This window comes from Anser anser (genome assembly GCF_964211835.1).
Source record: "Anser anser genome assembly, chromosome: 20".
Lineage (NCBI taxonomy): Eukaryota > Metazoa > Chordata > Aves > Anseriformes > Anatidae > Anser > Anser anser.
In genome coordinates, this window is record NC_139741.1 from 1,364,408 (window position 1) to 1,378,300 (window position 13,893).

General features: G+C 36.1%; 1 protein-coding gene across 3 annotated transcripts in view; it reads left to right on the forward strand.

Moving 5' to 3' along the window:
• NF1 (neurofibromin 1) overlaps positions 1-13,893 on the forward strand; it is a 98,380-nt gene that overhangs the window by 70,288 nt on the left and 14,199 nt on the right. For 2 of the 3 annotated variants that reach the window (XM_083806095.1, XM_083806096.1), the window contains 16 exons: positions 56-396; positions 1,132-1,334; positions 2,287-2,480; positions 3,969-4,109; positions 4,333-4,612; positions 5,767-5,981; positions 6,310-6,371; positions 6,495-6,609; positions 7,475-7,576; positions 9,051-9,191; positions 9,774-9,900; positions 10,470-10,601; positions 11,138-11,273; positions 11,719-11,876; positions 12,736-12,858; positions 13,556-13,683. In XM_083806095.1, coding sequence (XP_083662221.1) covers positions 56-396; positions 1,132-1,334; positions 2,287-2,480; positions 3,969-4,109; positions 4,333-4,612; positions 5,767-5,981; positions 6,310-6,371; positions 6,495-6,609; positions 7,475-7,576; positions 9,051-9,191; positions 9,774-9,900; positions 10,470-10,601; positions 11,138-11,273; positions 11,719-11,876; positions 12,736-12,858; positions 13,556-13,683 — 2,598 coding nt within the window. Of the gene's footprint in view, positions 1-55; positions 397-1,131; positions 1,335-2,286; positions 2,481-3,968; positions 4,110-4,332; positions 4,613-5,766; positions 5,982-6,309; positions 6,372-6,494; positions 6,610-7,474; positions 7,577-8,998; positions 9,192-9,773; positions 9,901-10,469; positions 10,602-11,137; positions 11,274-11,718; positions 11,877-12,735; positions 12,859-13,555; positions 13,684-13,893 lie in introns of those variants that run through there. The other variant, XM_083806097.1, reaches the window with a different exon arrangement.

Genomic DNA, 13,893 nt, shown 5'->3' on the forward strand with positions numbered 1-13,893 from the left:
TCTCTTTGTTTCTTTAACAATAGGTGCTGAACCATTTTTCTTCTCTCTTTTTAAGGTTGGATCAACAGCTGTGCAGGTGACATCAGCAGAGCGTACAAGAGTCCTGGGACAGACAGTGTTTTTAAATGATATATACTACGCATCTGAAATTGAGGAAATCTGTCTTGTTGATGAGAATCAGTTTACCTTAACAATTGCCAACCAGGGCACACCACTCACTTTCATGCATCAAGAGTGTGAAGCCATTGTGAGGTCCATTATTCATATACGGACACGGTGGGAGCTGTCGCAACCAGACTCCATCCCACAGCACACTAAAATTCGCCCTAAAGATGTCCCCGGAACACTACTGAACATAGCACTGCTCAACTTGGGAAGCTCAGACCCCAGTTTGCGGTACTGATCTTTTAAATTAATATCAACTTTGATAAAAATGTGATTTTCTTCCAAGATTTTCTTAATTTTAGCAAATCTCTCTTGAACAACACAATTTTGCTTTCACCACAGCTCTACCAAATGTAGTTACTAATATCAACAAAGATTGCGTTTTGTATAGGTGAAGAAAGAAATATGTAGTGGTGGAGTAACTGAAGGTGTATAGGTAGCTTAATTTCTCTTTAAGAGGGAGAAAAAAACTTATGCTTTGCAATATGGGCTTACTAGGTACATTTGATTTTCATGGTATTGAACTTCTTGTTTAATAACTGGGAGCTGTACCTCTTAGAGCAAGCTCTTGGGTGTTGTCAGAGGGCTGTCTCTAAATGGGTCCTGGTTCAATGGGAGCCTCTGGGGCTGTTGGCAATCTGTTGCTCAGGTGCACTTGGAAATACCTAGAATTTCCTGGAACTGAATGCCTTTCTGAGAAATCCATTACAAAGTTCTTCAAGCATCCTCTTTGACTTTATCAGAAGTTGTTTTAAAAAAGTAGCAATGTAATTATTTGTCCAAAGTAATGTTGTCTCTAAAGCTTAAGTGATGCAGGAAAGAAGTTCAGGATTTAAATATAGTACTGGATATTATCAATGCTTATGTGATTTTGAAAATGATATTACTGTGATCTTTTAGTGTAATGTATATATTTTAAAACAGACAAGAAAAATATTACAAGTCACACTGCTTGCTTTGTTACAGGTCTGCTGCCTATAATCTTCTATGTGCCTTAACCTGTACCTTTAATTTAAAGATTGAGGGCCAGTTACTGGAAACTTCAGGTCTGTGTATTCCTGCCAACAACACACTCTTTATTGTGTCTATTAGTAAGACCCTTGCAGCTAATGAACCACACCTTACCTTAGAGTTCTTGGAAGAGTGTATTTCTGGATTTAGCAAATCTAGTAAGTAACACTGATATTCCTCAATGCTAACCATGAATTTGAAAAGATTTAAGCTGGTAGCTCTCAAGTTTAACAAGCATCCTTATGTGGCTGAGTCACAGTAAGTTTAAATTAAAAAAGCTTCTTTGAGCTGTTTTAGATATTTTCAAAATTACTTATCTATTTCTTAATAACCAAGTTCTGTAATACTAAGCCAGTGTCATGAACTGGAGTGGTATCTGTTGGAGTAAAAACATTACTTTGATTTGTATGTTTGAATGTACTCTTTCTGATGAAGCAGATCCTTTTTCTTAAAAAAAAAAAAATGCCCAAGCCTTGCTTTTCTAACTTTGAAGTTAAAACAAGTTTCGCCAAACATCTCCTTCATTTAGACAATTAAATTAATTCAGAGATCACAATACAAATTACTTGTTTCATACACCAGGAGTAAAAACATTGCAGGAAAAAAAAAAAAGAGGTCCATGAGGTTTTGAACTCCAGCAGATACATTGACAAAAGAGTTATGTGGTCCTTTCTTTCAAATGTAATCCTTTCAGATAGATTACAGTTGAGAGATATTATCAAGTTCTGCTATGGTGTTTTTGTTATCCCTTTCTTATAGACATAAACCAGCTCTGACTATACTGTTGGAAGCTGTTTAGAATACATTCTCAAGATTAAAAAGAAGTTATCTTAAATAGTCTGCCTATTGTGTGCCTAAATGTACACATCTATGTCACACTTCTTAGTAAGATACTAAAATGTCAAAATCTTGCCAGATTCTTACGAATGTTTCTTGGATGTTGTTGTTATAGTATGTTTCTTTTTGAAGCTTGTCTGTTTGCCCAGTATTATTTGCTCGAATCTGAAAATAATTATTTTAGAAGAAAACCGAAAGGTGCTCACAAATAATTATTTACCTATGCATAGAGATCAGTGCTGAATTTTGTTACAAAGTGAATTTTTATTTCAGGTATTGAACTGAAACATCTTTGTCTGGAGTATATGACTCCCTGGCTGTCCAATCTGGTCCGATTCTGTAAACACAATGATGATGCTAAGCGCCAGCGAGTCACTGCTATTCTTGATAAGCTAATAACAATGACAATAAACGAAAAACAGATGTATCCTTCCATTCAGGCTAAGATATGGGGAAGTCTTGGACAGGTACAAATTCTGCATGATTTCTTGCAATTTGTTTATAATAAAATTATAGAGTTTTTAATCACTTAAATATTAATGCAAAAAGACAAAATGGAACTTGGCATGACCTAAGTATATCCGCTGTGTGGAGAGTCATGAGCAAGTTCTCTGAGGTTTCCATTCTTTAAAATACTTCATAAAACCATTTCTGAACTCTTGCTTCTAGTACTCTGTTCCTGGCCCCCACTGAGAATTGAAAATTAGAAATATCTGGTGTTAGTAGTAATTACTTCATCAAAACTCCTGAATGTGTGGGTACTGAATGGATAGAACCGAATGCTAGCATTCAGATATGTTAGGCTTAAGGCGGTGAAAGAACTTCTTCTGTTTTGTTATTTGCACTTTTAAAACTGAAGCATTTTGATTACAAATAGCAGCGTCAATCCTTCTGTTGATAATTAGTTGAATACTTACCAAATACTGTCCCTATTCTCCACACAAAGTAAAAAAAAAAAAAAAAAAAAAAGAAAGCTGTTTTCATATGCCATTCATGAAATAAGTGTCCAGATAAATGAGACCAGCTTTATTTGCCATGACCAGGCTTGTTCACAAGCAAGCTGACTTCCTCATTGTCATACTATTATTATTTTTTTAACTGTCATCCGAACTGATGCAGCACAGCATCACAAAGTTGCTCTTGGAGAATGTGAGAACTGTCAAATGGATGCATAAGTGTAGTTTCTTGATTGATCCAGTTGGACTGATAAAAATCAATGTATTTTGGAAGTTTGAATCACACTGAGATGAATATGACCATTATGTGTAGTATGAAAATCTGTTAACAGGTAAATGTGGAGAACATGAAATAAAAAATGAAAAAATTCACAGAAGTCAGTGGGGAATTTTATTGTTGATTTTGTTGATCCAGAATCTTAACCAATTTTTATAATACAGTGAAAGCTGAATTTCAACCAATACTGAAATAGCTTTTAATCTTAGCTTGCATATTACATTTAGAGAGAGTTCTCAGTGCACTTAGTCAGCTTTGGTTCTTCATACACAAGAAGAAACGTGTTTTACTGGTTGCTGTATTCATGCATGATGAGTGTTCTAAGCAAAATCTTTAGCAGGTAGGATCTTGCTTATTTCTTGGAAGTACGTGGTTTTTTTCCACCTCATATCCGGTTTCTTCTCATTAGATGCAGCATTTTCTGCATAGTTATACTTTAAAATGGAAAAAAAAAAGTAAGATACAAACCATATCATAGTGCTTCCAAAGTTGTGAAGAATTTTGATTTGGAGTAAAACCTAATGGAATTCATCTTTACATTTCTAATCTTTACATTACGCTTCTTTCCAAAAAGACAACATATTATTAAAAACATAGCTTCAATTTATAGTAGCTATGTATCTTTAACTAAAAAATATGATTGCTTAAACAAAGGGCGATTTACTGTGGAAAAATTATGTTGACCACACTGGGAATGACAAAGAATTATTTTTCTCTGACAGATAACAGATCTCCTTGATGTAGTTCTGGACAGTTTCATCAAGACTAGTGCCACAGGGGGCTTAGGATCCATAAAAGCGGAGGTTATGGCAGACACAGCAGTAGCACTTGCTTCTGGAAATGTAAAGTTGGTTTCAAGCAAAGTGAGTTCCCTCCTTGCCTTAATTTCTTCTTATATAGTAATTTCACCTTAAATGGTAATGTGACACTGATATGCTTTCTGATGACTCGGTACAGGAAATAATGAAAAAAAACATAAAACAGGTTCCAAGCAATAGAATAATTCCAATGTTAATGTGTAATGGCTGTTACTGAAAGGTTGAGCTCTGCTCTTTAACTGAAACAAAATGGTTGCTTTATTTTCAGGTGATTGGAAGAATGTGTAAAATAATCGATAAGACTTGTCTGTCCCCAACTCCTACATTGGAACAGCACCTGATGTGGGATGATATTGCTATTCTAGCACGTTACATGCTGATGCTCTCCTTTAACAATTCTCTGGATGTGGCAGCCCATCTCCCCTACCTCTTTCATGTAGTTACTTTATTGGTGGCCACTGGTCCCCTTTCTCTCAGAGCTTCTACGCATGGTCTTGTCATCAACATCATTCATTCTCTGTGCACTTGTTCTCAGCTTCACTTTAGCGGTAAGTTCTTATCAGACTTTGGATTAAGTCGATTGCTTCTTAAGTTTGTTTCAGAAATATTCGAGTTGTCTTTCTCTCTTTCAAATGTTCTGAGAATTTGAAAATACTGTGTTGCTATTAAGCTTGTGTACAAACCAGAATGAGGATATGAGCTAGAATAACTATGAGCATGAAGTTAAAGTATGACTGTCTTGTTTAGAGCAGGTGTGTCATATATATTGTATAATGGATTTTTGAAAAAGGGAAGAAAGTACGTATCAGTAAGTTTCAGTAATAAAGATTAAAGAAAAAATTTATCTGTGCTAAAACTGGCTGATGTGCATCTTTTGAATGGTTGCGTAATGGAGTAACAAAGATATAAATTACATAAGGAAATTGTGAAATTACATGGCAAGAATTTTGCATATGGCTATGTTTCAGCAGTCCTAAAATAATTGATGCTAGCAAATATGTAGCTGTCATTTCTTATTACAGAAGTACAGTATACAACCAGGCTGGATTTTGTGAAGAAAAAAATAAAAAGTTTATGTAATCTTATTCTTTAAGTATCTGAAAGCCCATTTTATATCTGTGTATTGACAGAGTGAGTATGTGAATAGACGTGTACACACACACACAGAGATATCTATGTATATTTAAAGAAAAGCTTTGCTAGGATACACAAAGAGAAAGTTAAGCCTTCCAACAGTAAATTAGAAGTACACTGAAATTAAATGAAAGTTCAGAATTGTAAAAAATATTCAGTAATAGCAGGGTCTTTGTTTTCTTCTGATTTAAATGGGTTAATTGTAGTAACGAAGCCAAAACCATAATTTGATCGCAGTTTGAACTTTACAGTAATGTTGGTCTTTCAAACCATGAGCTCTCCAGGTTTCTGTTTTCCTAATGCATATGAGGAGAAGCCTCAGAGAACCAAGTCTTTAGACAAGTTTCTTCCTACCTGTTTTCAGACTGCATCTTCCTGGTGGCTGTGGTTTTAACAGTCCATACGACAGGCCACAGTTGTTCTGAGATGAGCAGCAAAGAAAACGGTGTTTGAATGTGCATAGGATGATTATCTACTACTATCTAGTATTTGTGGGAGCCTAAGTGTGTTTGAAATATGGAATGAACTTCATTGTTGTAACTCTAATATGTAAAAATTTATTCAACAGAGGAGACCAAGCAAGTTTTAAGGCTGAGCTTGACTGAGTTTTCTCTGCCCAAGTTTTATTTACTGTTTGGAATCAGCAAAGTGAAATCAGCTGCAGTGATAGCTTTCCGCTCCAGCTATCGAGACAGGTCGTTTTCACCTGGTTCCTATGAGAGGGAGACTTTTGCACTGACTTCTTTGGAAACAGTTACTGAAGCTTTGTTGGAGATCATGGAGGTATGTGGTTCAAAACAAAAGTCATTATCTGTAAAGGAGAATGGCACTGCTTACCCTTCTTTACAGGCAAGCAGTGTAGTGAGATGTACCTCCCATGATGTGTTAATGAACGCCTAAGTAGTTGAGTAGTTTCTGAGACATAAAATAACTGAATATTCTGAATTAAAATTGAGCAACCTGGTCTAGTGGAAGGTGTCCCTGCCCATGGCAGGTGGGTTGGAATTATATGATCTTTAAGGTCCCTTCCAACCCAAACCATTCTATGATTCTCTGAAAATAATACATTTTCTTCATGTTTCACATATTCAAACAATATAATTTTTTTTAGGCTTGTATGAGAGATATTCCAACGTGCAAGTGGCTGGACCAGTGGACTGAACTAGCTCAAAAGTATGTTGTAGACCTCAAAACATAACCCCTAACTGCCTGTGTAGTACACTTAGAATTGTCAACAACTCATTATACAGCCTGTTGTATATTTGTTTAATATAGTGTACTCTTGTTTCTTCACAGGTTTGCGTTCCAATATAATCCATCCTTGCAGCCAAGAGCACTTGTTGTCTTTGGCTGTATAAGTAAGCGTGTCTCTCATGGACAAATAAAACAAATAATCCGAATTCTGAGCAAGGTATATAGGTCTATATCTGTTTTCCTTTGTGACTCATAAAATAACTAAATTTTTATTTTCCCATCGAATATAGAACTCATTATAATTTGACAATAAATACTTTCTTCAAACATATTCTTGTACAGAGAGCTACCTGATTGGAAATTTAGTCTTTGTAGGCCTGGCTTTCTATTTTTAATTAATTTGGTGGCAGTAAGTTTCATCAGTGCTGCTATTTCTAGAGTAACAGTAGTTTTGAATATTGAGCTTAAAATTTGAGACACTTAAAATTTGAGACACTTAAAATTTGATCCAGAAAAGTCAGTATTTAAATAAATGTGAAATTTTCTGATAAGGCATCTATCTGCATGCACATTATTCACAAGTTCCTTTTTTTAAAGGAAGCTAATAATCTAGTATGTTACAACTAAATACAATGGAAAGCATAACATTTATATAAGAAAATTTTGAAATGGGCTACATAGCTTGGTAATAATGCCCGTATTTTCTAAATAAGGTTGTGTTCTATTGGAGGTAAACAGTCTGCTAACTAAGTTTCCCTTAAGTACTTTATTAGTGTTCTGTGGACATAAAATTTAATTAAACAGCATCTGAACTGAAGAAGAGTTATTTTGTAGTTGTTGCATCCTGTCCTGCACTCTTCTTTTTGTAATACACACTGTAATTGTTTACAGCAATAATATCAATATATCAAATATATCACTAGTGTACATCATAATTTCTAAAATTCCTTGCAAATTGGAAAAATTAAGCTGTGTTAATTAATTGAGAGCCACAGTTATTGTTTAAAGCTTTCATCTTTTTTACAAAGTAAAATCTAATTATGGGTTCTATTTTTTTATTATTCTTTTTTTTCTACAAAAAGGGACTTGAGAGCTGTTTAAAAGGCCCTGACAATTACAATAGCCAAGTTCTAATAGAAGCTACCGTAATAGCACTCACCAAGCTGCAGCCTCTTCTTAATAAGGTAAACGACTGGATTTTTAGAATAAACAGAGAATGTGTTTTGTAAATGGAAGTTATAATTGCAAGTATAACTTCAAAAATATAAGGAAGTGTTGTGGCATCTGATGTTCACACCTCATTGCTGTGACTGTTATGACTCATGCTTGAAAGTAATACGTATGGGAAATGTGTCACAGATGTTTGGGTATGGGACCTGGGCAAGTTTTAAAAAAGCTTTAGATTGTACTGTTCTGCTTCACCAAACTGGGCCACAGCAATACAAAGGCTATACCATAGTCTGTAGTAATTCTCTCCAAAAGATTTTCAGTCTTGGCTTTCAAATCTGTAATTCCTAATACATGTCTTTCTGATCATGGCTTCTAAAAAATTTTAGTCTTGTCTAATGTATTAATTCAGCCATTGTGTGTTGCTGTATGAACTGATTGGCATACCAATAGGTGCACTGTTAATGAACCACCTTAAAATTTTCTAGTGGAGTGGCATTGTCACACACGTCTGAAAGAATATAGTTCTAGGGCACGGTTCTAAAAGGGGGTTTCTGGGGAGCATGAATGGGTCTGCAGCTTCTCATTTGTTAATACATTAGAAAATGTGCTAAAAAAAAAATAATAATCCTACCAGGTGTATTTGAATGGCTGATTTAATATGCATGTTTCACTTTTCATGTACATAACAAACTTTTTAGAAGTCTTTGGCTAATCTTTACTTCAATTTGTTTCACTCTGTACTTGGTAGCTTTGCACAGACAGTCTTTGTGTGCCATCTGGATGGCACTGTGGTATTTAAGATTAACAAGAGCAAACAGTTCTGATAGGCTACTTGCACTTTTTTCCACCCTGTTAGTGTACCATGCGCTTACCCTTAAAACACATAACCAATGAGTGATGTGACCGTCCTTTACAAGCCTTCCATGCCTGTATCACGCATTTTCCTGCATGTGGTTTTAGGCAGGGAAGATTACAACAAAAAGTCTCGTGTATCTATTGCTAGATAGTTCTTTGAAAAATCGGCTGCATAAGGGACCCAGGATTTGTTGAATGCCGGCTCTTCCTGCCTGATTTTCTGATTTGGAGATTGAATTGCTGGGCCAGTTATATGTGCAGAATTGCAATTCACTTTCAACCTGCCTTCCGAGTTGATAACAAAAGATGCTGTCTTTCAGTCTGATGTAGGGCAATATGCATCTGACATTTTTGTGAGCAATGAAAGGGGTATAAAAGAGAAGGGATGGCTTCTAGGGGAGGGAGTGGAAGGCTTGAAATTAATTTGCTTTCTGCTATTCACCTGCTAAGTGCATCAGCACTCTGGGTTCATATGAACACCTGTTTCGTTGGAATGGTCGTGTTTGAGAACAGAACCTCTGCCACAACGTTAGTAATGCATATACAAAAACATGTCAATTCTATTTGTCTTTCACTTACAGGAACTGACTTGAAAGTGGAATCACGGCCTTTTCCTTTTCCTTCTCCTTCCAGGACTCCCCTATGCACAAGGTCCTCTTCTGGGTAGCTATGGCAGTACTGCAGCTAGATGAAGTCAACTTGTACTCAGCAGGTACAGCACTACTTGAACAGAATCTGCATACCTTGGATAGCCTTCGAGTGTTCAATGATAAGGTAAGCAAGCCCTCTGTTAGTAACCAGCTGTGATTAACCCTTCGTTTATGTAAGCAGTTAGATCTGTTAAAAAGAAAAAAATAATTCCTTGTCCTCTTGAACAGTACTCAAGCAACTAGAACTGACATTTGCATTGCAAACTTGCAAAACACCAGCAGTAAACTAAGAAGCAGAGATGAAGCTCTTATTATTCTGTTCTAAACTGGAACAGAAATGCATAGATACATTCTAATCAAGAGTGCACTTGATATTTTCCTGTAAACTCTTAGAATTACCAAGTTTTGTCACTTAAAAAAAAAAATGAGTAGAGGAGTAATCTTCAAAGAAACAAGATACTAGGAAGAAATTCTTTATTGTGAGGGTGGTGAGGCACTAGAATAGTCTGTCCAGAGAAGCTGTGGATGCCCCATCCCTGGAAGTGCTCAAGGCCAGGTTGGATGGGGCTTTGGGCAACCTGGTCTGGTAGGAGGTGTCCCTGCCCATAGCAGGGGGTTTGAAACTGGATGTTCTTTAAGGTCCCTTCCGACCCAAACCATTGTATGATTGTATGAAATACTCTTGTGTCTTATTTTTCTGGGTCAGAGCCCAGAAGAGGTGTTTATGGAGATCAGGAGACCACTTGAATGGCACTGCAAGCAGATGGATCATTTTGTAGGGCTAAATTTCAACTCCAACTTCAACTTCGCACTAGTGGGACACCTCCTGAAAGGTAAATATAGATGTTGCTGTTCATTTTTACATGAATACTCTTAATTCAGAAATAAATACAAGCCCAAGAATAAAGGGAGAAAAAGTGGGTGGTGGATTTTAAGTAACTCAGGTCACAGAACAGATTGAAAATTAAATGTTCTTTGACTAAAGGACTTTGCTGGGTTTCCTTTATGCATATCCTATGAAGGTCTTCAGTGCAAATGACATAAATTCTTTGCTGTCACAGGAGTGTGTGGCTTCACTTACTGCAGTTCCTTATGTCTTCCTCCAAGAATACTTTCTATGTGTGCCTGTTATTTGGGCTCATCGTTTCTTTTAGAAGACTGATTTGTGAGCTAATAGATAATATATGCAGAGACATTTGTAATTGTGTTTTTTTATGCGGAGGGACAGAAATAATAGTCCGAAATGTGCAATTTCTGTTAGCATTGTATTTCCTTACCCTTTATATGAAGCGTCCTGAGGACACACTGAAAAATATTTATAAATATTTTAAAAATATTAATGCTTCATAAATATGCATTCAAAAATTAAATACAATATTTGTTTTTTAACCTCATTTCTTAGGATACAGGCATCCTTCTCCTACCACTGTAGCAAGAACAGTAAGGATTTTACATACACTACTAGCTCTGGTTAACAAACATAGGAATTGTGACAAGTTTGAGGTGAACACCCAGAGTGTGGCTTACCTAGCAGGTAAAATTAAACAAACAAACATTCTTTTAAACTTGTGCTAACTGAAATGAGTGAATTGTGGGAATTCTTATGTTATTGGGTTGATTATGGTTGTATCAATATAAAGGAAACTTGTAACTGGAGATGGACAAGAGTCTGGGTTAGCGTGGGGTATATCAATCCACAGTTCCTTGTGGACTGAAGTCTTGCCAGCACAGGCCCTGTTGTGCAACTTTGAAAATACCTGAGTGAGGCTGAAGGTTTCTTGGTTTAAATACTGGAGTGTGTGCTTTAGAGCATTCATATTTCTAGTGGTCTAGAAATAGAAATTGTGACTATATGAGGGCAAATGTTTAAGTCATGTAATTTTAACTGGCTGGGGAATATAATTCTTTTTGTATGACCTACTTTTAATCTGTACATTTCAGTAAGGTGTAATTACATCTCTGTGGTCATCTTTGTACTAAGTAAAAAATCTAAATTGAGGGACTGTTGCTTACATTCTTTAATGTGTTCCCGCCATGGAAAACTTACGTTAGCTTTCTTTGAATTTTTAGCTTTGCTCACAGTGTCTGAGGAAGTTCGAAGTCGCTGCAGCCTAAAACATAGGAAGTCTCTCTTGTTGACAGACGTTTCAATGGAAAATGTTCCTATGGATACATATCCCATTCATCACAGTGACACTAGCTATAGGTTGGTTGCCTGACTTACAGATAATAAAAGTTATCCAAATTCCAATATCTCTTTCCTTTAGTAAAAAAGGTAACCTGTGGTATATAGAAAACTAAAACCCATGAAAAAAGCTAAGTTAATGTTCAACTACATATTGCTGGTTCCTGACCAGTGTGCTACTGTGATCAAGAGTCACAGTGGAATTTGTGTATTGAATTCGTATAGATTTAATTTTGAGATCTCTGAAGCTGTTTCAGAGTTTAAATTCTTTGGAAGTTCTTAGTCTTTTTCCTAACCCCTTTCTACGAGACCTTATTTCACCTCATTTTTCATTTATATTCTATAAGAAAATTCTGTGTCTTTTTGAGAGCTTCAGGACATGTACTAAGTTAATCACTTAAAAATTAATGCCTAAATGTGCAACGGTTTTAAAGATTTTCTTAATTTAATTTCTCTGCAATTTCAGGACACTAAAGGAAAATCAACCATGGTCATCACCAAAGGGATCAGACAGACATCTGGCTGCCAGTTACCCGACAGTGGGACAGATAAGTCCTCGAACACGAAAATCCATGAGTTTGGATATGGGGCAGCCTTCACAAGCAAACACTAAAAAGCTTTTAGGTTATTAAGATACCTAATTTACTAATTTGTCTACAGAATACCCCAGGAAGCGTTACTAGAGAAAAATTATACTTGTATTTGTTCTGACTTCAAGTGGTTTTCCCCAATTCAGAGGAATGTATGTAGTTTCTACAAAATGCAAATAGAGAACACTACAATTAAAAAGGAGTAATTACGTTCTTTTGATCAGGGGGGGAGAAGCAAAAAAAAGAAAAAGGATATTCCAGATACTAAAGGTTCATAGTGCTAATTTTCTGCCACCAGCCCTCTGTCAATAAAACCAAGAAGCTGAGTACTTTAGCTTCGTTGCTATACTGAATACTCTATTTTACGGTGGGAGAAATGGTCCCAAAACATTTTAGATGTTTTGGAAGCAATCATTTTTTTTTCTTTTATACTTGGCTTCTCAGTGCATCATGTTTACAAGCAAGTCTTAGTATCAAAGAAATTATATGAGTTCGTTCGCATAACTTCTGGTTACCCTTTTACATTGTGGCATATATGGAAGAAGAGGGGCATTTCTTTCATTACAATCCTGTTACTGCTTCCTTTACAGTAATCACATTTTGGCATGTTTATTCAGTGTGATGTGTTGACCAGGAAACCATAGCATGCCCACAGCTTACATACTGGAATAAATTGCATGCTATCCTCATATGTATTGTGAAGCATTTTGGAAACTGTGATGGAGAGCGGCATGGTGTGACCATATTTTCTTTACCATCCCTGGAAATGGTGAAAATGTCCCCAGATTCCTATCAGTATATTGTAGATAGGATAGCTTGGCCAGAAAATCGGAAATACTTAAGTGTATGGATTTAGGTTTAATGTTTTTAATTTCGTGATAAATTGTTTTTAGGTACAAGGAAAAGTTTTGACCATTTGATATCGGACACAAAGGCTCCTAAAAGGCAAGACATGGAATCTGGAATCACAACGCCTCCCAAAATGAGGAGAGTAGCCGAAAATGATTATGAAATGGGTGAGAAACAGGACTAACGCTTTCAGAATAATTATAAATGCTTTGTATATATATACAAAGGATTATTTCTAAATTCAGTGTTTATTTGATTAGGTAAGGTACTACAAGGTAAGGGAGAAATATCTTAATAATGGCTTGTGGAGAATACAGTCTTCCTTATCACTGGCAATTGAGATTGGAATTAGAGTTGCTCAGTTTGCAGACCCAGAATAAGGGGCAGCTATAAAGTACTGTATACAGGAGTGAAATGAAATAAGTAAAATTTGACTTTTTATGACTTACTAAGCCCTAGCTGCAAATTTTTGCAGATGAAATGTGACATAATTCCTAGAATGCCTCTCTTCATCTTCTCCCACATCTGCTTCCTGTGCCCCCATCCCCAATTGCAATGCAAGACCAGGGTTCTTCTGTTCTATCTGATGTCAGTCTGCTGCCTGACCCTGAATATGTTACTTACCACCCCTGGGCCTGTATTTCACTAAATAGGAAATTGGGGTTATTGTTTCCCATTTGATAATACATCCCATGTGACAGCCTAGCACCACTAGTATTACAGCATAATTGTTGCTTGTATACTTTATGAAAATTCTGTTGAACTCTGAAGTTTGCATATAACTGAATTCGTTGTGCAAGAGCTAGTTTTATTTTGATTTGGGTACATTTTTCTTTGGATGAGCTGCTCTTTTTTATCTGGCAGAAACCCAGAGAATATCACCACAGCAACACCCACATCTTCGAAAAGTTTCTGTTTCTGAGTCAAACGTCCTCCTAGATGAAGAAGTTCTGACTGACCCAAAAATTCAAGCACTGCTGCTTACAGTTCTTGTAAGCCTTCTTTCTGTGTATTATTGTGTTATTTTCTGATGTTCTTTTATCTTCCAAAGAAGCATATGTGTTCCTTGCAGTGCTTCTAAATTCACATGGATCAGAATCAGTATGTAATGTGTAAATCTGTACTTTTGTTGATTTTCTTCAGACTTTCTAGGAATCACTTTTATAAATGTATTTGAAAAATGCATGAGAGCAAATACACTG